The 22,114-nt window shown below is 43.5% G+C and overlaps 1 protein-coding gene across 2 annotated transcripts; it reads right to left on the bottom strand.

The window, feature by feature from the left end:
- Window positions 1–1,627: 1,627 nt before the first annotated feature.
- Window positions 1,628–22,114, bottom strand: lnx2b (ligand of numb-protein X 2b). Of its 2 annotated transcripts, none has more exons than XM_080465384.1 (10): window positions 21,735–22,114; window positions 14,793–15,380; window positions 12,578–12,771; window positions 8,263–8,462; window positions 6,724–7,146; window positions 6,043–6,171; window positions 4,986–5,160; window positions 3,827–4,070; window positions 3,313–3,474; window positions 1,628–2,883 (listed from the first exon to the last, which is right to left on the bottom strand). In XM_080465384.1, exons 2-10 carry the CDS (start codon window positions 15,191–15,193, stop codon window positions 2,748–2,750), a joined length of 2,064 nt encoding a protein of 687 aa, XP_080321510.1. In that variant the 5' UTR covers window positions 15,194–15,380; window positions 21,735–22,114; the 3' UTR covers window positions 1,628–2,747. The 2 variants fall into 2 exon arrangements, with proteins under 2 accessions (XP_080321510.1, XP_080321511.1); XM_080465385.1 differs by lacking the exon at window positions 21,735–22,114 and adding an exon at window positions 16,257–16,384.

Below are 22,114 nucleotides of genomic sequence, written 5' to 3'. Positions count from 1 at the left end.
CAGCGTAGACAAGATAAATGCACGCACGAGTGACCAAATATGTACTATAAAAGAGTCAAACTCAATCTGCACTCAATTTTAATCGCATTGGTCTTCAGTTTAATTACAGGTTGTTGTGACATTTGGCCCAATTTTTTAATTGCAAATCATAAAAAAAAGATAATTTCCAATATTTTTGTGTTTGTTTGTGAATGTTAAGATTTACTGAAAAAAAAAAAATATATATAGAGGCTTCCATTTCCAACAAACAAAACACATCCGCTCGATGCTGTTTATAATCATTATTTTGAATATGCCGCCTGTTATATTCATTTATATTTGTATTTCATGATACAGTCGTATAGGAAAAGTTTGGGCACCCCTCAGGATGCAAGATCACAGTGGTATGTCACTTATTTTCCGATAAAAGTGGAGTACTGGGGTGTTTTCCAGACCAAACCTTTGTGTTGCAACATTAAGTCGTATGAAAATAAATCAGATTCAAAAAAATATACTTTGCAAAAAATTGGCCACCCTTGTTGTTGATTTGGATACCTTTAACTATTTAACATTGAATAATTGGAACAAAAAAAATAGGTTAGAAGAGCTCAGTTAAGCTTTGAATTTCATGGACAAGCTTAAGTTGACACTTATTTTACATTGGTTTAAAAAAAAAGATGCATTGATGGACGGAGGTCCTGAATGGAAAAGTGTGTGTGTGTGTGTGTGTGTGTGTGTGTGTGTGTGTGTGTGTGTGTGTGTGTGTGTCCCTTGTTCTACTAATAACTCTGTCCACAAGGGGTCAGACTGAACTGTCTGATAAACTGTACAGTCATACAGTGAGACTCCAGTCATTCTTAGATTTCATCATAATGACCTTGAAGGAAACTTGAATTGTTTTTAATCTCTCATCTCAAGGACGAGCTGAAGTTTCACTGCAGGCTTTGAATTTCGCACATTGAATATTTGCTATAGGCGAAAAAAAAAAAGTATTTTCATCATGTATTTCTAGTTAAGACACAGGGTGTCAGTCTGGCGCAGTGGTTTGCACCGTCAGCTCTCAGCAGGATGATCCCGGTTTGATTCCTTTTGCGCACTTCTCCTTTTCGAGCTGCATGTAAAATAATTTGGTGATGCAAGAATTCTCAGATTTCAGGGCAGGGATTTCTGCTCCTTCATGTTCAAGCCAATAAGCTTGTTATGTTAACCAGTGAAATGATCTGTGACTGGAGTTCCTGATGTTTTTAACATCACAAGATATTATTGGAGACTTTTAGGAACCGGAGGCAATAAAAAAAATGTTATGTTGGGTTTAATACATCTGGTGTTTCATCATTTGCCTCATAGAATAAAATGCCTAAATGGAATATGTGGTTTATTTACTTGAGTTTTTTTTTTTCCTCTCATTTTCTGAAGACCTTAGGCAATTATGCTGTGAAGTTAACTATGGAGTCTGGAACTGATACTTATGGATTTCCAGTAAAGCTTGACTGGTCTCTATTTGAAGAAAATCACTCTTTTTGTTAGGTCTTCCCCTGACTCTAATCCGTCTTCCTGAAGCTCACAAGGTCATTCCCACTTTAAAAAGCAACGGATGTAGAGGATGGATGATGCAGACTTTATCTGATGTGATTTTTTTTTTTTTATTGAACACGGTGAAACAGTGGACGAGTTCATACACAGATTATTCCACAGCCTCTCTGAACCGTTCGCTAAATCTCACGTCCATCCGGAGAGAAGGCCGGGAACGTGTTGACACCGACTCATCGTGAGCAATTCCTAGAAACAGAATTAATGAGGGAAAACGCATTTTTTGGTACAGTGGAAATTTAAGGCAAGTATACATTCTGGTTTGTCCTTCACTATCTACAAGGCACCCACTTTATAAGAGCCAGTTTGTCGTTCAGAAATAAATGATAGAGAGACGCGTGTCACTCAGGTAATAAATTAAAGCTGCTGAATGTCCCGTTAATGGGAATTTAATTTTGATCATAATTCTTTACACAATAATTCCCGTTCGGTTCAGATTAGGGAGTATACACAGATTAGAAGTGTGATTTCTGTTCATTTCTCAAATATCTCTCACTCCTGAAGTGCCTTTACAGTGACCTCTGCGTTGATGGTCACTTTTTTTTTACAACATACCGAGGTTCTAGTTGGTGAGTTTCTTGAGATTTCTAAAGCTAATTATGTCACGATTTAATTACTTTTCTCTTTGGCATGAGTCTCCAGTCAGCAGCCACTTTGTTAAATGTATTCGTCAATAAATCCGTTTAACATCCGTCTACGTGATCAACATTTTTGTAAATCCACCGTGTATCTGAAGCACTTGGATCAAACTCTCAAATAGCACAATATTGAACAGGTAAATATACATATGGGTTAAAAACAGGATTAAAAAGATGTCGGAAAACAACAGTCCTTCCAGTTCGTCCTCGGCATAAAATTGTAGGATTGTCATTGTCTTTGCACCCTGATGCTGCGATCGAGACGCGAGTGAAACACAAACTGAAACAACATGCTGGTGTGCAACACCCGTGAAAATCATTTGTACTGTACACGTGATGATTCTCCGAGTTCACGCACGTTCTGTGTAACATCAATCTGTCGTGGAAGAATGAGACCAAACCAGTTAAACAACGGGCGGCAAGTGTTGCAGTGGAGAGTGCAGCTGAACGCAGTGTGTGTGTGTGTGTGTGTGTGTGTGTGTGTGCCTGAACATGTGACGACTATGAGGACGTCCAGCGACTCCAAGGAAAGCGGAAGTGTTAGACGAGACTCCCCGGCCAGGAAACCACCGTCAGTGTGACTTTGTTCTTCTGCAGCTTCAACATGGGGATCAGAGACGAGTTGTTCATTCCTACTGTGGTCGCGCCGTTCACTGCCACGATCTCATCCCCACACCTGCGGGGGGCGATGGAGAGCATCGTTTAATGGTGGGAAGAAGACGGTTGTAAGATTACAGGACAAGGGAGAAAAGACGAAGGTGAAAAAAGGAGGAAAGAAAAGAAAAAAAAAAGGAGAAATTGAAGAGACAAGAAGACAAGATATTGAAAAAGAGGAAGAGAAAAGAAAAAGATGGAGACAAAGAAAAGGAGGGGAAAGGGAATAGGTGATGATGAGGAGAAAATAGGAGAAAAGATTAATAAAAATGATAGAAGAATGAGATATAAACGAGGATACTATTAAAGAAAACATCAAACAAATAATTATTTGAGTGGATGAATTCAGTGAGTGAATTAAAAAGTGAGATCTTTCAGTTGCTTCTATGATCGTCTGCTCAGGTTGATCCAGTCGTTATGATTCAGGACCGAAGTCTGCAGGTTTACTTACTTGAGGCGTCCATCAAAGTGAGCCGGCGTCCCAGGCACGATGGTTTTGATGAAGAAGGGCTGCTGCTGCCCGTGGCTCTCCTCGTAACCGCCAACGATACTGAAGCCCCAGCTCTCGTTGTTGGTCTTATGCAGGACGATGTCGCGGCACCAGTGCATGTGGCTGGAAAGACAAGTTCAGAGAGATGAGACTTCACCGCCATACGTTTGACCATTTCAGAACTAGTTGTCGACATCTGAAGAACGTTACTCAGCTAAGAAAAAGTGGTGCTTTGCTGACTTTACAAAAAGTTTGTGTGTCCTAACCTTCACCCACAGCTCAAAAACTCATATTTGACGTGAATTAGTGGCCCTAAAATGAGTTGAAATTGGTCGGTTAAAGCTATAAGAGATTCGTGGTTGAATGTTACTGCCTCCTAGTGGTGTGGGGTTGTCACTGCAGGATGTGTTGCTGGCTTCACTTGTTTCTTGTTGAACTGAAACAAAGTGCTGGAGTGGAATAGAGCGGGCTCTACCTGGGCAACCCCAGCCAGCGAGTCCACAGCGGCGTCCAGTTGAGGCTGTCGTCGCGGAAGTCCTCCTCGGGGTCCAGCTCATCCTTGCCGGCGGCGGTGGCGTCGTCCTCCGAGTCCTCGGAGAGCGTCTGGATGACGCGAAGCACCACCTGCGACTGAGCCGTCTGAGCCTTCAGCGCAGAGACGGCCTCGTTGTAGGTCAGCTGGGTCAAATCCACGCCGTTGATGCTCAGAAGGACGTCGCCTAAAGAACCACAAACAAGGTCAGGATCATTTCTCGTTGAACGATTTGGGGGTTTTTCAGCTCGGATCTTTGAACTGGAATCAGTTCAACCAGCTGACTAGAACCTCAGCACCTCCGTCAGAGTCCGTGTGAAGCCTCTTCTTCAGCTCACATCCTCTGTTTAATGGCCCTTAAGCGACACATTGTCTCTCTCAATAGAAGCAGGAAAAGAGAAGGAAGCCCTAAACTACAGCTATAAAGATTCGAGGAACAGATCCTGAGATTAGCATTTTTATTTCCTTGTTCACGGTTTTATTTTTATGTTTCACTCCTCTATCTTTTCCATCCTGATTTAACTCAAGTGCTAGAAAGCAGTTATATAAATAGCCTTTCATATCATGATCAGATAATATTGAACTGTTAATGCAATATATTCCAGAGTTCAAAGTGGAAAAAAATCTGTTTTCCCGAATAACAAGTTAAATTTTTACATTAAAACAAGTTAAAATAAGTCTCTTTTTTAAATCAAAATCAAAATGCTTACAATTCTATCAAGCTCCTATGTTTGTAAAAACATAAAAACTGTATTATACCCTGAATAAAATAACCAGGTAATCACAGTCTAAATAATTTCAATTATCAGGTTTGTTTCAATTAAAAATACAAGCCAATAAAAAAATGTTCCACAATATAGACTCATCACTTCTATAGTTATTCTATTCTATTCTGATCTATTCTATTCTGCTGGGTGCCATGTAAGGACAACGTGTTGATGGAAGTGCTTTTAGCTTGAAAATCTTTTATAAGAGTCAACAATAATCAGTGGAAGATCTGTAGTTGCAGCCATTACTGATATCAATACCATTATAAAGAAAATCAAGTAGAATTCCCTCTAACGTCTTGGGCTTACAGATGATTTATTTTTTTGCTTTGTACCTCTCTTAATGGTGCCGTCTCGGTGCAGACAGCCAACAGGCTGCACACTGGTGATATAAACGGGCAGACGGCTGCGGCAGTCCCTCCCGCCGGCGATGGTGATGCCCAGAGAGAGCCGAGGCTCCTTCTTCAGGCTCACCGTTTTCTCCTGACTAGAAAAGCCACCTGGAGGATCCTGTATGGAGGCACACGACAGAAACACGTCGGTCAGCGTCACTGGACGGGCCTCTAATTGCAAATTAAATTTCACGGCTCTGGTTGTTGCCGTGTCTCATGCCGTTTAACACACAATGCATTAGGTCCGAGCCCCTCCAGGAGCCTTTCACTTAATTGAGCTCACTAAGAAAACCACTTGTAGAAACAAATGTGAAACATCTGAGATGGAACTGAGAGGTCCGGGGTAGAGGGAACGTGTGAGGATCAGCACTCGGCTCTCGTAGTGGAAAAGATGTGTGGAAAATGACAACTTCCACCAGGCTCCTTGTTGCCCTCCGGAGTCTATAAACCATCAGAAGGGAAGCTCGGGGGAGGCGGGGGGTCCTTCCTCCCCACAGCAGGGAGCCCATCCCCCCCAGCAAGACGAAAAGGCTCGGCTCTGCAGGCGAAAGCTAACTGTTACCAGCTTTGATCCTCTGCCTCCCAAAGAAACAACCCAAAAAAACAACAAGACAGTGGCCCCGCAGCGGAAGAGCGAGCAGCACCCGGGGTCTTTTGATCAGGACAGAGGGAGGCCCCAGAGGAGGGCTTTCATCTCCCCTCACCAACGCAGGTGTCTGCTCTCAAAGCTTCTCACCCTCAGCCGAGGGGTGGAGGTGGTGGGGGTGCTGCTCCTCTTTCTAGACTCAGTGTATGGTACGACTGAGTGAGAGATCGTCACCAGTACGCTGAGTAAACAGACACATGTCAGATTGAGGAGACGCTGCGAGCGGCGCTGTAAAAAGGGCAACAGCTGGAAACGGGACAAATAAATGTGGACACGAGATGTGTCTCTTAAAACGAAATCTTATGGCCAATGGGGTGGGGATGGGGGATGGGGGGTGGGGGGGGGTCATCTTACCTTCATGTAGGTGGACCGACGCCTGAAGTACTGCGTCTCCGGTGTGCGCCTGGCCGCTCTGCCGCTCCCCCCGTCTTCTTGAGCCTCTGCAGGTCTCATCACCACAAAGTTCACTCGCACCTCGCTGCCCTGAAAACGTGGGAAAGAAAACTTTCACACAAACACGTACAGCAGTTATTCTAAACTCGGTTCTCTATCTCTTTAGGGGCTATGATGAACCAGTTCAGAAACTTTCATATTCAGTAAAATAAGGTCTGCTAATTAGTTCAAATGCCTAGAACAGCAGGTATTTATGGCTTTTCTACATTATTTTGACAAACAGAGTACATGGTCTTCTGCAGATTACTCTGAGAGCCCCTCTGAAGTAGCAGGGGAAGTGAAACTGTACTGAACACTATTTTACTACTCGTACACTCAGTTCTGTTTTCGTTTGGATCCAATTGAACACAAAGTGAAGTTTCAGTGTTTATTTTCAGCCGCATACTTTGAAACACGCAAAGAGCAGGATCCTTTTTGAGCATCACCTTAAGGAAAATTACTTTTTAATTCAACATGTAAAACCTTTTAAAGTAATTAGTTTTCCCTCAGTTGTCACGATTAAATTAAAATGGAATTTTTCATGGATGGTGTGGTTCATGTTGTAAATCTAACAAATGTGTCTTCTTCGGGTCCGTCGTGTACCTGTATGATCTGGGCGGCGCTCTCAGGTGTCCCGTGACGCAGGTCGTGTCCGTTGATGGCCAACACTTTGTCGTTGTTCCTCAGTTTTCCATCTTTGGCTGCCAAACCGCCGGACAGCAGGTCCAGGATGAAAACCCCGCTCTCGTCCGACTTGCGGATGAGCTTGATGCCGAGCGGCTCCGTGCGCTGACTCTTCATCAGCGTCACCTGCAGCACCGTGCCGGGGTTGTGGCTGGAGGTAGCGTTGCTATGGTTACCGAGGGAGGACTGCGGAGCGGCGGACGTGGAGGGGTGGTGGTCGGAGCGCTGGTCCCGTATTTTGAAACCTTTCTCCTGCATCACGGTGAGCCTGAGGAGGGACGGCTGCTGCAGCACCGTGATGGCCCGGGTGTGAGGCACGGCGGCCAAACTGATGTCGTTCACCTGGAAACAAACCGCAGTGTCACAGACACACACAGGCTGCAGCGAGTCTCATTCCATTCCACCACAGGGAGTTTTGTGTGGTTTTCATATCCAAATCCAAAAGACATGCACCTTAGATCAAATATATGACGTGCAAAGTGTGAAAAAACATTTGTATAATTTTTAATATATTCACCCTGCTTTGTATTATAGATACTTGATGATACAGAAAAACAAATCAGTTCAGCTCTCGGTCAAAATATGTTCATGTCAAAGACAACATTTGTCTCACAAACTTGAGGGGAAAGTAGATCTTTACAGAAATCAATGTGCAATTCAAAGAGGACACAAAGATTCAAATTTCATGGTCGGAGTGATGGATTCTTTCTTCACTCATTAAACACAGCAACTTTCCCGAAAAAGAGAGAGGGGAAAAAGAATCTGCTATTGTTTCACGTCCTGTCAGCTGGAAGGCTCCCCTACCCCCCCCTTTTCATTTCCTGGTGTGGGATTGGACGGCTTTAGGAGAAAAGCTGTTTTCCAGAGGACACACTGAGGCTGAAACAGTCTGTGAGCTCAGTTTACAGTGGTGCCACATACCAGGACAGCCGCAGGCTGGAAATCCAAGGAGGAGGATGTGGCAGGGACGGTGCAGATCACGGCATATTAAAATATCTAATAAGTCATATTCTGCAGACTCACTTATCTCCAGAGGAAACTAAAATTAATCCTTTTTAAACAACTCATTGACAAATACATAGGTTCTGTTGTACTGGGTTCTCAAAAGTGAGCATTTCTATAATCATTATTCTATAATACATTTTTGGGGTCTGATTCTCTCAGAGCTAAACGTGGCTCATACAGACACGCCGTGTTTGTGCCCGGCAATAATAAACCACACCTCATCACCATGGAGATAAAACTTGTTTATCCTGATCATCTACTTTCCCCCCCGCTGCTGGAAAGTGTTTACAGTGCCGTGAGAACGCAAATGAAGGGTGTCCGTGCAAAACAACGCTGGCCTGAACCGTGTCATACTCAATGGGAGCGGGCCTGAACGCTCAGGAGGAGAATACTTGACACCACGACTGACGTAATCATGGCTCTGTCTTCATTCAGCTTCTCAGTGTCTCTCACCTCTAAGATGTGGTCCCCTGGGGCCAGCCTGCCATCACGAGCTGCCAACGAGTCCCGGACTATCTCCTGGATGACAATGTTTCCCAACGGTGTGTCTTTCCCGCCCACGATGCGAAGGCCCAGCTCCTCCTCCGGCTCGTCTCTGAACAGCTCCACCACGTTGGCCTCCGCCACCAAACTGGAGCGCAGGGGGGTGTTGTCTGGAGGAGAGCGGGTCAGAGAACAGTTTCCCATTAGACATTTTAGTCTTATTTTAACTTTGGGTCCTGCTTCCTCGGAAAACACTAACTGCATTTGTAATATTGTTCTGTCAGGCTGACGGGTTAAAAGAAAAAAACAAAAAAAACACCCCAAAATGAAATAATGCAGTGACGTATTCTGAACGTTTGGTAAGATGTGAAACAAAAATAACCAAATTCAACGTGGACTTTGATCTTAATGACGCTTTTTTGTCTTTGTTTAGCACTTATAAAACTTCTGTAAATAACTCATCTTGATTAATAATCACGACTTAATTTTGAAGGAGAGTCCAAGAGCGTAAATGAAAACAGTTTTGCGAGTTATGCTGAAATACTACTAAAGTCAAGAGAGAATAAAAATGTGTTCATTCACTAGATACAAAGTTTATGTAAATGTAATCAACATGAAAATACACAAAACTGTAAACAAAAGCAGTTTTACTTTGAAATCACAATGAAGTGGTACTTAATGTGAGCTGCATGAATGTCCAGGCACTGTAAGGTTGGCTTTTCTTAGCACTTCCTGCTTCACACAGGAGCCCACCAGTAGTAAAGATTGTTTTTTGTTGGGTTTTTTCCAGCTCCAGACTTTGTCAGAATTTCAATAATTTCAGTGTTTTAAAAGGTTTAAAAGGTTTAATGTGCATCAACCAGCTGTGCTTTGCCACCGCAGTTTTCCCTGAAAACACCATGTGAAGCATCACACGCAGTCCGACGCGCCGTTTACATGGACTCTGATCAGAAACAAGTTCCATGGATCCAATTTAATCTGAGATATTTACTGGATTGACGTCACACGTCTGTTTGCTCATGATCCATGAAGCACAAAACAATTGATCACCATATAAACACAGGGTCTCTCCCTTGTCAAGTCATTATTCTATTAGACATCAAGCAAAATTAAGCTCCTGGATGAGACCTGGACAAAGGATAAACCAAGGAAAAACGTTTTTGCACTTTCCGTTTACAATTTGTGACAGGACATTGAGATCCAAACTGAAATGGTAAATTTGACCGATAATTATATATCTTTTCCACTCCTCCAGCAGTCCTGAAAGCACTTTGCATTGCTAATCATTTTCAGTGTTTTGCTCAAGGACACTACAACATTTGGAGAGAGGGGAGATGCAGGATTGAAATTGTTTCCTTGAGATTAAAAGCCGACGTGCTCTACAAACCGAGCCACAGGTCCCCAAACCGAACCACCTCCTGCCTCCCAAACTGGTTATTTACACTGAATCATTTCAATAAACCAGTAATAAACACACTGTCCTAAACAGCCAGTGTGTGGCAGAATTAACCTCCCCGCCTACTTGCGTCTACTAAATTTACTGCATTACCTAATATGCAGAGAGTTTTACTGTGCACAGCCTGGTACAGTAGATAAGGAGGTAATCTGGACCGGCAGGAGGCCTGAGAAAACAACCGCGTTATCTTACACAGTCAGCGAGGCCGAGAGCACTCGTTGTGGGAGTGTGCAGGTGAGGACTGTTCCCACACAGCCCAGATGATCAGGTGTTCTCCCGGCAACCGTGACCATGACTCAGCAAGAGTTCACAAATTGACCAATCAGATCGCAGCGTGTGTGACTCTTGACCAATTGCGGTTGTTGAGGAGAAACGAGCTCCATTCTGCAGACTCCTGCAGATTGCACTCTGGGTTATTCTGAAAACGTCGCCGCTCAAGTCGCTTTTAAAACGTCCCCGATTTAGGTACCATGAATTCACTGGCGGATGTTTGATGAAAGAAATGTTGAAATCCACAACACGGTCAGGGGCGAGACAATGAGGGATAGGGGCGGGAAGACAGGGGTAAGCAAAACATTTGGATACGGAGTAAAAACGCTTCATCTGTGGCGTCTGACTTTGAAATGTGTTTTTTTTTTTTTTTTTTAAAGAAAAGATTAAGGAAAGAATTACAAAGGAAGACAATAATCATCCAAGAGAGATCCAATTGCTAATAATTGTGTTTCCATGTATCAGATCGACTTGTCCTCAGTGATTCAGTGTTTTGTTTCCTCTTCAGAAGTCCTGAGTTTAGTGTCGTCACAACGCTTTCCTTCATCTAAACTAAAACTTGATACCAACACACCAAACAGGAGCGTCTGCATGTCAGCTGACCTCAGTCCGGGTTGTATGTTGCCGTCGATCGGTTAACGAACAAAAATATTGTGGCTTCATTATGAGCGTTTTTGCTGAATACAGTAATTACTTTAATAATAACTCTCAGTGTTTTCACATTTTGGTGTCGGCTCAGTTTTACATAAAACCGCCAATCAGACTGTCAGTTAAAAGGACAGTGTTTCTAACTTTTGGCTGATAAAAATAAATACTAAATGTTGAGTTGAAAGATGTGTTGCAGTGATGTGCCAATCTTCTATTACTCCTCCAAACCACTCAGAAATAATGAGGCTGGACGGACCTTCCAGGGACTCTGAGAACCTAAAACTCACCAGTTTAGTTTGGATTATAAGCTGCAATTTGTGATTTACAATCGTATAATTTTCTACCTGAATGGGCGTCTCTTTACTTCATCCTATCTTCTTCCAGAAATGTTTTACTTCTATTTTAGCACAATTCTGTTTTATACTCATTTATGCTCTCAAGTTTACTTAAATTTTACATTGTAATCATCGTTTTTAGTATATTTACTTCCTGAGAGATGAACAGTTTTACTAGTTATTTCTGTATGGTAACATTTATATATGAATCTTTTTAGAAAGCTTTACTCTGGATATTTGCACGAGTATGTTGTGCATTCGCACGTACAGCATCTAAAACTTTATAAATGAAGCGTGGTTGTTTATGCCAGATGGGCGATTCAACAAAGCTCAAACCGTCTCACGGTCACTTAAATCCCCTTTTGTCTCCTCGTTCTTTTGCTCCGTTTGAACTTTAGTAACTCATCTTCATTATGTCTGCTGCCCTGTGATTGGCTGATTAGTTATTTGCGTTAATGGGTATGTGAACAGGTAGTTCAAACTGGTTAGTGCTTGTAAGCATGTCTGTATGTCTCCTGATGTTTAGTCATTAGACTGTTATTCCTGCTCAGGTGAGTGCGACTGTCTTCTATAGAAATAATGACCACATGTGTCAGACAATTCTGACTCTTTTCATTAAGTAAATATTGATTGAACATCATGATCATATTGAGCCATAAAACCCGTGTTTACACGAGAGCCGCAAACGCAACAGACAGAAAATAACATCATTTAGATAAGCTGACTTTTTTTTTTTTTTTTTTTTTAACCAAATGCAGCTCAAACTCCAAGCAAAAGAACAGGAAGGAATTCTCTCCAACGTTTTGGAAGATGCCATTACCAGTAGAGACATGCAGAGTTACACAATGCTGCGCTAACCAGTAACCTACTCTTGCCATTGATGACGTTTTGTTTCGTCCCCCCCCCCCCCCACAGACAGTAAAAGTACCATAAATACGTAACGGAATGACGAGAACAGACCTGAGCTCGTCACACCTGGGAAATGGTCGAGTCGTCACAAAACCCATAGTTAAATTCAACGCTGTCTAATCGACATTACACACGCGTGAACTCATCCGACAGCGGAGACGGTGTAATCTGGATGAGTCAGCCGTTTTCCTTTTCAATGAAGGAAATTAATTTAATGGCAACTTAACTCCAAGCTGGGCTTTCGGGTGGGGTCTTTACTGAGCTTTAGGAGAATCGATAGAATTTGTTCCAAGCTCATAAATAGGAAACCTCAACACAAATTCCTCAGCAAACACTGATTAACCTTTTTCCTGGCCGACTTTGAACACTGCTACCAGCTTGAGGGTTTTTCCAATGATGACACTGTCTGGTTAAAACACCTGGGAGCTGGTTCATGCTCTTACGGCTGGTCGGATGATTCACCTGCGACAGAATCGAATCCCCGAGGCTAAGAAGCAGTGAGTCTTGTTTGTGTGTGTGTCTCAACAACCACTTCAGCAAGCCTTTCTCCTTCACCTCTGAGCCTACAAGCATTCTTCACTGACAGCGCCACACACACAAACCTCCCCGTTTGGTTGTGGGACTTATGGGATGGGGTCGTCGCTGTAGCGATGGATTGACAGCGTACCTTCTTCACTTTCCTCATAGGCAGGATTGATCAGTCCAGGCTCTGGCTGATCGCGGGTGTGATTCCGAGACGGAGTCGCCGAATGCTTAGCATCCCCAGACAACTCCGCATCGCCCTTTCGTCCCTTTAATTCATTCCACGACGGCCTCTTCCTCTTCTCTGCTTCCTCTCGGAGTCTTTTAAACACAGGGCATCTGAGGAGAGACGAGGAAACGGTAATGAGGAGACAGTCGTCAGTCATTTTGTGCTCAAAAACAAGCCGCGACTTGCAGTTTTCACATGAAACGGGAAAGGTCTTCATGAATGTTTCAGGGATGGATTAGCAAAGGAAATTATTTGGGGAGGATGACAGAAGCACCATGCAGATGAGTGGACAGCAGGGTGTCCGGGGAGACAGGTTGAGTCTGATTAAAGCCGTCGGAGTGCTGGGACCGCCGCTCGTCTCTCACGTCTGAACTTTGCCTCCTCACTGTTTGCACACAGAGGCTGCAGCGGCAGGACAATCTTCTTCCCACAAGTGACCGCGATAAACACCACGTTGGACCATGTGAAAAACAAGACGCATGACCTGCAACCCGTCTCAAGCTCAATAATTACAAGGTTGATAGTTCACCGGGGGGGGGGGGGGGGTATTTTACCAGGAGACGCTGGTGCGGCTTCAAAGTGGGAGAACACATTCCTTTAAAGGACACCGAGCAAACTATTATTTGATGAGGGTTGTTTGAAATTCTTCCAAAATGGTTAAAACTCCTGTGAGGACATAACAATCTGGCGTTCATGTGGAGCAACTCTTGACCTTTCAGGGACCAACGGTGTTTTCGACCAGACCATTTGCATATCTGTAATATAAATGCCTCTGCCTTCCTTAACTATCGTTTTAATGACATCTCAAGGTGTTTGGTTTCAGGTAGTTCAACACATAATTGAAACACACTCTTTTTATGGCTGATCTCACCTCCTGCCATGTTTACTTCTGTGAATTGTGAAGCAGTTGTTGAAATGCAAGAAGACCTTTATATGATTCCAAGTTTGCATTTACTTCTGTGTATGTGTGTGTTTGCATGTTCTCCCTGTGTATGTGTTACTGGGGCATACTGCACTGGTCGAAACATAAGGCAGGTTTTTATTTTCCTCCTGGAAATGGGTGTAAAATAAAAAAAAAGTGAGTTTAGGGTTTAATATTAAGCTCCCAATGATATGCTGAGCACAAGAGCCTCAGAACGCAGAGAACCAACGTGACGCCTGATCGAGCCAGCCAAACATGGGTGGAAATCAAACCAGCCCCAGGAGCTTGATCTTGTTGTTTGCAAAGTAATTTAGAGGCTTCAAATGCATCTCGGACGCTTTAGACGGCTGCAGAGAAAAGAGGGGCTGGAGGTTTGTGCAATGAATAAGCTGAGGACAACGGAGATTTTAAGAGTAGGAAGCGTCTGAGAGGTTCTGTCCATGTGTCCACGTAAAATTATACAGTAGGTATTTAAAAAAAATTAACAACTTCTGTTTTTAATATGTAATCTATGTCTTCTTAAACACAAATATGATCCTTGTAAAAGGGAGAGTTGTCTTATATTCACAGGAAAACTGACACATCAAATTGAATTAGACATCAAATACAAACACCAAACAGATTTCATTACAGGTGCAAGAAGATTTTAAAAAATTGCTCCTATCGTTACTGGCGATAATGATATGATGATTAAATGTGAGTTTTTACAGGGATCAATAATGTGTTACTGCAGCTCTTCGTGGTCGGAGCCTGTTGATTTGACAGTTGATGCTGTGAAACAGTGTTGAGACAACTTTTCATCCAGTCTGTCACGTCTCAGCTAAGCAAATATCGCTGAATAGTCTTTAACCCGGTTTGTTGAGGCAGGTAGAACGTGGGAGGATTGATCAAAAGCCGACATCTGCACTCATTCAAAACTATGAAAAAAAAAAAATCTAAAAAATAATTATGGATGTTTGAATTGTAATGTCTTTTTAAAGCTCATTAAGATAAACATCCTTGTTTATTTCTGCTCAAGTGTATGTTTCCTACTATGGTTAATCATTGATATCTGCCTGAAACTCTTCAAATAAATGGATATTGATTGTCTTTGAGGGTGAACCATGTAATTCCATTATTCAGGAAGTTTCTTTTTCGGAATGTTTCAAATGTAATAATAGTGACTCCACTGACACTGATGAACTCTCTGCATCCCCTCCAGAGTCTTACCTGTTGTGCAGGTGAGGCTGCAGCTCACATCGCTGCATCTGCTGCTGGCACTCAGCGGCGTGGGGGCACATGACAGCCAGCTTATCCAGCAGGTTCCTGACCAGCAGGCTGGAGGGTCGGCACTGATGCAGCTGCAGCCGCAGGCGGTCCACCGGGCAGAAGTCCTGCTCTTTTAAGAAGTTACTCAAGCAATGGAAGCAGTACGTGTGGCCACACGGCGTGTCCATGGGTCTGAGCAGAGGCTGCAGACAGATGTGGCAGACCAGTTCATCGTCCACCTCGTCCTGGTACTCATACAGGTGGCTGTCGGGGCCCTCGTGCTGCTGGCCGCACTCTTTGCAGACGCGAGCCCACGACAGGCCCGCAGTGCTGCTGGAAACTTTGGTTTCTGTCGTCGCCATTATCGGAGGGGACAGTCCAAAAAAAGTCCGTGTCCGGGAGAGATCAGCGGCCTCTTATCTCCGTCACAAACTCGGCCTGGTGTGTTTCACAAGTCTATAGCTGCATGTTCAAAACTGGATCCGCTCGAAACAGTGAAACAAGAATCCAGAGTCAACGATGTCATCTCCACGTCTTCATCTTGATTTTCTGTTGAGAGACAAAGACAGTGGGGACTATGGTTAAAAAGAAAAAAGTTGGACCGTTGCTGCACATACTGGCCGGCTCCACAGGAAATGACAAATTCACAAAAGCAGAAGCAATATGGCAGCGAGCTACAGCTGCTTCCTCTCCGCCGGCTTCCTGAGGGACAAAAGGAATTCTCATCTCAGCTAAAAGTCACAGTACTTCTCACTGGAGTCACTAAACTGTGTGAAATGAGGCAGAAAAAAAATGGAGTGAAGTCAAACCACATCTAATGGGAAGGCACAAAGGCACAGCACTACATGAGTGTAAGAAGTGTGAATGACCTGGACAGAAAAGCAATCCCCTTTGTTAATGACCCCTCGCAACCAATCAGCAGTGGTCCTTATCCCTTTGTGCAACTCCTAATCTCCTTTAATTCCTTCTCATGAGCAGAGGACTGATTAGGAATGCATTCTTTTGAGAAACTTTTCAACTTCTTCTCCATTTATGAACAAACGTATAAAAAGCGGCGACCCGACACCATAAATCACAGTTAAATCTTCCCTATTAGTCACATTTCATCCTCTATAAAAAGGTGGGTGAGAATAGAAGTGGGATTATAAGACTATCGATATGAGCAGCTAACAAAAGGAAAAACAAACATTAAAGCGGAGCAAAGAGCAGCAGTCACGACATGGCATCAATCCGAAAAACTTTGTAATGTGAGAAGACTTGAAAGAAGTACAAAAACACAAATCCCAGGACGCAAAATTGAGTTCTGAACTTATCAATTAAAGTAAAAACAAAGACTTCTGTATAATGCAAAAAATATATATATATATATATATATATATATATATATATATATATATATATATATATATAAAAAACATCCACTACCTTTGACCTCCTTGTTTTTGTGAACCCAGTCCAGATTTTAGAAACACAAAAAGACTGTTTCATCCTATGTGTTATTGAGACGACTCAGCCGAGATGATATCAGTGTTGTCAAGCGCCAAGGAGGGACTGCACGCAAACACCAGGCTCCAGCAGCCTGAATGAAACCAGAGCCCTGCCTCCCGAGCAGTACAACGTCAGAAAATAATGCCCTAGAGCGAGTGTGTGTGTGTGTGTGTGTGTGTGTGTGTGTGTGTGTGTGTGTGTGTGTGTGTGTGTGTGTGTGTGTGTGCGTATGTGTGCGTGTATCGGTGTGGATGTGTATGAGCTCTGACTGCACCAGGGTGCGGAATGCAGGGGTATAACCAGGCAGGGGGAAATACCTATTGTTATGGGGTTTTTTCTGCCTCTTTCATTAGTACATGTATGAATATGTGTGTGGTGTTGCTCGTCTATACTTGTAGGGACATCATCGGATTGTTTGCTGAGGCACAGGAATTTATGTCACAATTAACAGTCATTTAAAGAAAATCTAAGTTTTTTTTTTAGGTTTATTGGAAGATCCGGGTTACATTATGGTTAGACTAAAGGATTAATGATCTGCAGCACACAATGACAAGTCAAAGCAACGTTTGAAAGCTATGTGTGTGTGAGTGTTTGGGGGGGGTTCAAAGTGCTGATGTTGCACTACCACAGGTAAAGTACTCTCAGTGGCTCGATAAGTGATTGCAAACAAAGAGGACTGGTTACAAATATGTGTGCACACGTCTTTCCATATGCATGCACACAGGCCTCCCTCCCTTTCTCTGTCTTTACTTTGTACAGCTGATACCCACTCCTGTAACGGATAGGGGGTCATGGATCCTGTACCACACAGAACAAAGAGAAAAAAAAAAAAAACCAGGCCAAGCTGCATTTATAGAAAAACCTGACCTGAACGGAATCCATCCAAAGTTGTTCATTTGAAACACAATAAATGCAAAACAAATGAGTTTCACTGCAACTGAATTCCTTTATTCTGCACATGCAACACTTGTGCATGTGTGTGTGTGTGTGTGTGGGGGGGGGGGGGGGGGGGGTACAGCAGCAGTGGCCCTGAGGAGGACAAATTCCTGCTCTCTGTGTCTGAGGATGGAGCTGCCGGATCAAATTTACTTCCGTTTCAATATTTTCAAACCATCGCAACGGTGTTTCAATACTTTTCTTAAGGAAACAGCATGAAATCAATGAAGGCACTCGTCTTTCTCCGGTCCTCCGTGTGAAATGGAGGCTCGTCGAAATGGTTCAGGCATCTCAGTGGGAGAGGAATGAATCGATTGGTTTATTTTTTGCTGAGCTTTCTGACAGCATATTTGATCTTTTTTTGTTTGTTTGTTTTATGACCGGACGAGTTTATTTCCTCGGGGACCGACGCTGAAGAAGTCACGTCAGGCTTTTGTAAACTGCCCACTCTTCCACATAAGTGTTCGAGTTTGAGCATTCCAAGTGTTTTGATTTTGAATAACCAACAACTCTTTTAACCCGTTATAAAGAAACATTAACTCCTGTCAATACACCAGGGTCAGAACCCCAAATCCCAAAAGGTCAGACAGTAAAAAGAAGCATTTCAGAGAGGCAGGGTAATTCAGATGTGAGGACGGTCAGAGGTTTAACAGTCTGCTTCTACTGTGGAACAACTTCAGAAGTGTTCCTCTACTTAAAAATGTAAAATACTTAGAAGATCCTTCTCTCTAAAGTGAATAATAACCCCAAAAGATGCTCATGCCATTTGACCTTTTAAGACCACTGCAATTAAAACTGGTAAGATTTTCACCTGGATATAACCGGAAGGGCACAGGACCACTTGAGAAATCACGGAATATCAACACAGAAAGAGTCTTAAAAATAAAGTTGCCATTAAATTAAAAAAAAACATTTTCTATGAGATAGCAAAATGTCTCTTGTGTTAATATCTGATATTGCATTTATGTTCTACTGGGAATAAAATATGGTCCAATGAGATATGTATTCTGTTTTTATTTACATTAAACAGTGTCCCACTTTTTTTTACATTTTGAAATATGCATTTTTCTTAAACAGACACAGTGGAACATGCATGTGTTGGGTCTGTTGGGTATGTGTTGTGCAAATTATTTGAAGTAATTGAACTAAGAATCCTTTTCTTGAGGTATTTCCGAGTACTATTCAGTTTCAAAGTGCTGAACAGACAGAAGAAAATGACAATCTGAAGATGCTATTAATGATTTACATTTTGTGTTTTAAAGATCTAACTGTCATAAAGAAAAGTTCCAATTCTAATGCAACGTGAGACAACAATGAATAAATAATTTGCAATAACTTAACAGATGTTTGAAAAGTGTGGAGCTAATTGAAGCCTACAAATGCTCCAACAGCCTGAACACTTCAGCCACATCAAATGCCTCGTACTCATGTGACAGTGTAAGCTTTGGAGGGAAACGTCTGAAGCCCTACAGCCTCCTCTGTTTTCCCAGAGGATTACCCGGGGTAGTGTTCCCTCGGCAGGACGAATCACCTGCTTCCGTGGCGGATACGAGTGAGTCACATGCGCCGCCACACCCTCGGCGTGCGCAGGTGAGGCCACACCAGACGATAATTTCTCTCCATCCTTGAGACAGGAGTTGTGTCATGTCTAAACTCTGACTGTGTCTGCTATTACTAATATATACCAAAACACATAAGTCCCGCACATGGAAGTAACTCATTACCTCCCAAAGATGAATAATTTTTCGTCATCGGTGTCTGAGTTTGATATAATTTAGTGAACATTGGAAACGTTTTTTTGTTTAAACTGTGACGCAAGACTGGAAATTCATGCATTCAAAAAAAAAAAAAAAAGAAAAGTAGAAGAACTCCAGTGTCCCTGGTTTGGTCCGAGTACAGAGGGGGAATTGTTCCAGCTCTCAAGGTAACTTTAGACGAGCAGGAGCTGGACCCTGGGAAACTGTGGAGATGTGGAGAAGAGATGCCTTATCGTGCACAGCCCAAGACTATAGTGTTTGTGTTGCTCGTGCACAATATTCCTGAGCGTCTCTGAGCTGCTGGTGAAAGTTTGTTCCTCCCGCCGGGCTCCACGACAGAAATCCAACGTCTGCTCGGGACAGCGTTTTTATTACACCCGGTGTAATACCATACAGGTCTATTGAAGCTCCGTCTGTTATGTAATATTTATTACGCAGGTTGAACATTAACATCCTTTCTGCTGTGATCAAAAGAATCGACACGTCCTCCAGGCACAAGGTTGATATTATGTAACTGCAATAGCAACATCATGCAAAGTCCTGCGCTGTAGACTCAATGACCAATGTTTGCGTTGCATATCAGCAAGGATTATTAGACCCAAACCCTGTGAGGGACAGTAAAGCAGCCTCGCATGTCGTGAGGGGGCTCTTATTCTTGTACACCAACATGAGACAAAGGTCAAGCTGATGAGCCTCACGCTGCACTGCGTCCGCCTATAAAACCAAACAAACACCACATGGCTTTATTGGAAAATGTTGCCATTGTAGTCCGTATAAAGAGCAGACTGGAATCGTTCTCCTAAACAAAAACACAACGTGCAAAATGAACCTCTTATAGGACAAATTGAATCTGTCACTCAAGTGGTGACTGACGATTCTGTGGAAGATTCAGACTAAAGGAGACAAAGTGTATTTGTCTTAACTTGGTCGTCATAAGTCTTTATGCGACATTGATATGTTACTTTAATATACAACACAAGCAGCCGTATAACTTCACAGCTGCACACAATCGCATGAAATTGGGTCGATTTTTGCATTTGTCCCACTTTTGAGGTGTAATACGATCTCCAATCCTTCCTCTCAGTACTGGCACTTTTTATACACCTAGTAGTTTGACATCTACTTTAGGGCTTCGTGGTATGGTCACATTATATTTATGCCATGATGTATCTGCTTTAGGATAACGCCTTGTGTATTGGAGTTGTCTTTTTCATACTTTTAAACCAATGTGACAATAAAATGATAGGCTTAGTGACAAATAGGATTTAGAGAAATAAGCATCTCTGAGGCATTTTAAAGACGTGCAATTGGTTTCTTAGTGAGTACAGATTGTGTACTCACTATGTCAGAGCTCGAAGAGCCTATTTTCTATTCTGGGTCTCGATCATTCTTTAAAAGATTTGCATGTTAGGTAAATTTATGAGTCCGTGTGATTAATGTGTGTTAGACCGGTGATGTACTGACGACGTATTCAGGGTGTACCCAGCATAACCTGGCGTAGCCCCGGCATCCAGCCAAAATATCAGCTGGAATCTTCTATACGACTCTAATCTTGTTCAGGGTAGGAGGGCACTGGAGCCAATCCCAGCTAACTTTGGGCAAGGGCTAGGTTCACCAGGACAGGTCACCACTCCATCACATGGCAACCACATTTTTGAAAAATATTACCAAGAAGTGTTAGAATTGTGACTGCTAACTGACATTTTTACCATGACCAAGTCTGGGTTGGGGCTGAGGGGGGGGGCTTTCTGTTTGGAGGTTGTCCTCCCTTTGAACGCTTGGGTCTCCTTCAGGTACCCTGGTTTCCTACAAGAGTCCACAAATATGCATGTGACATTACCTAATGACTCACACAACATGTGAATGTGGTGTGTGTGGTTGTTCGTCTCGCTGCGTTTGCCTTTGTGATGGACTTGTACCCTGCCTTCATCCAGAATCAGCTGCGATTGGTGCCACAACTCCGAATAGTGGATGGATGTAGTGCAGTAACCCATTTCTTTTTTTCATAATTAAAAATAAGGAAAAATAATCACTCAAATACAGGATGTCATTGATTTGCATGTTGACTCTAAAAAACAGTCTCTAATCTAAACCACATGCTCTAGGTGGCGTGTTTTGTTTTTGTAAACCTTTAAATCAGGAAGGATATCAGGGATAGCCATTGAATAAAAGTATGAAGTAAAAAATACTGAGTTGAGCTGAACTTGGATGGCAGTTCTACGAACAGAGCCACGGTTTCTCTGAAGAGTTTTCCACTGTTCTGGGAGGGAGAGACTGGTCAGCAAGAAGGACACCAGTGGTCAGTCTCCAGCCTGTCAGTGGCTCCATAAATAACTCAGCCTGTCCTGCTTTGACGGCTCATGGCTGGCGGTGTGGTCCTAATCACTACACCGCTGTGACAGATCCAGATGACGGAGGAGGCCATAAAAGTTGGTGCGTGTGTATCTGCGAGCGTCCCGGGGTCCAGGACGACGTGTCCTCACCTCCACGCTCCCACCGTGCGGCTGCAACCTGCCGCCGCCGCCGCGCTCACGACACCTCCGGCTCCCAAACTCACTTTTCTGTCCCCGGATCAGGGGGACAATCGCACATATTTCAATAAGAAGTCAGCCCCCACCACCACCACCCCTCTCTCTCCCCGCAAACCCCCGCGACCATCGCGACGATCACGCCGGAGAAACGAGCTCGAATCGGCTCGATTCGACACCGAAACTCGTCTTACCTGTGCGGAGGTTGTTTTCCGGAAGCAGCAGCGGCAGCTAGCGCGTCGCGAGCTAAAACAAAGACACCCGCGTAAAGTGGAAAAATGATAATTTAAAAAAAATTAATCCCCAGTCTTAAACCAGGTGAAGTCCGATCAGCGTCTCCCCCTCAGTCCGGATCGTTTCCACCGCAGAGCTGAGCGTGAATGGCGACAGCCCCGCCGTCCCAGGTGGAGTTTAACCTGCAGGGGAGGACCGGGCGACTTTCCCAGTTTCGAGAGGAGGAGGAGAGGTTGAGAGCACCGGAGGCAGGTGAGGCGAAGCACCGAGACTCCCTCCGTCCGTCCGCCTCCGAGCAGGACTGCACCAACCAGCCCCCTGCTCACAGCGGAGTGTTTCT

Source organism: Lipophrys pholis, assembly GCF_963383615.2.
Source record: "Lipophrys pholis genome assembly, chromosome: 6".
NCBI classification, from domain to species: Eukaryota; Metazoa; Chordata; class Actinopteri; order Blenniiformes; family Blenniidae; genus Lipophrys; species Lipophrys pholis.
Note: the sequence above shows the minus strand (reverse complement) of the source record. Positions and strands in the feature narration are given on the sequence as shown.

Coding starts and splice junctions, on each gene's coding strand:
- lnx2b (XM_080465384.1), bottom strand. CDS start 15,193: ATGGCGACGACAGAAACCAAAGTTTCCAGCAGCACTGCGGGCCTGTCG. Junction 7,147..8,262: donor CAGGGGACCACATCTTAGAG/GTGAGAGACACT, acceptor GTTTGTTTCCAG/GTGAACGACATCAGTTTGGC. Junction 4,071..4,985: donor AGACGGCACCATTAAGAGAG/GTACAAAGCAAA, acceptor GTGGTTCTTTAG/GCGACGTCCTTCTGAGCATC.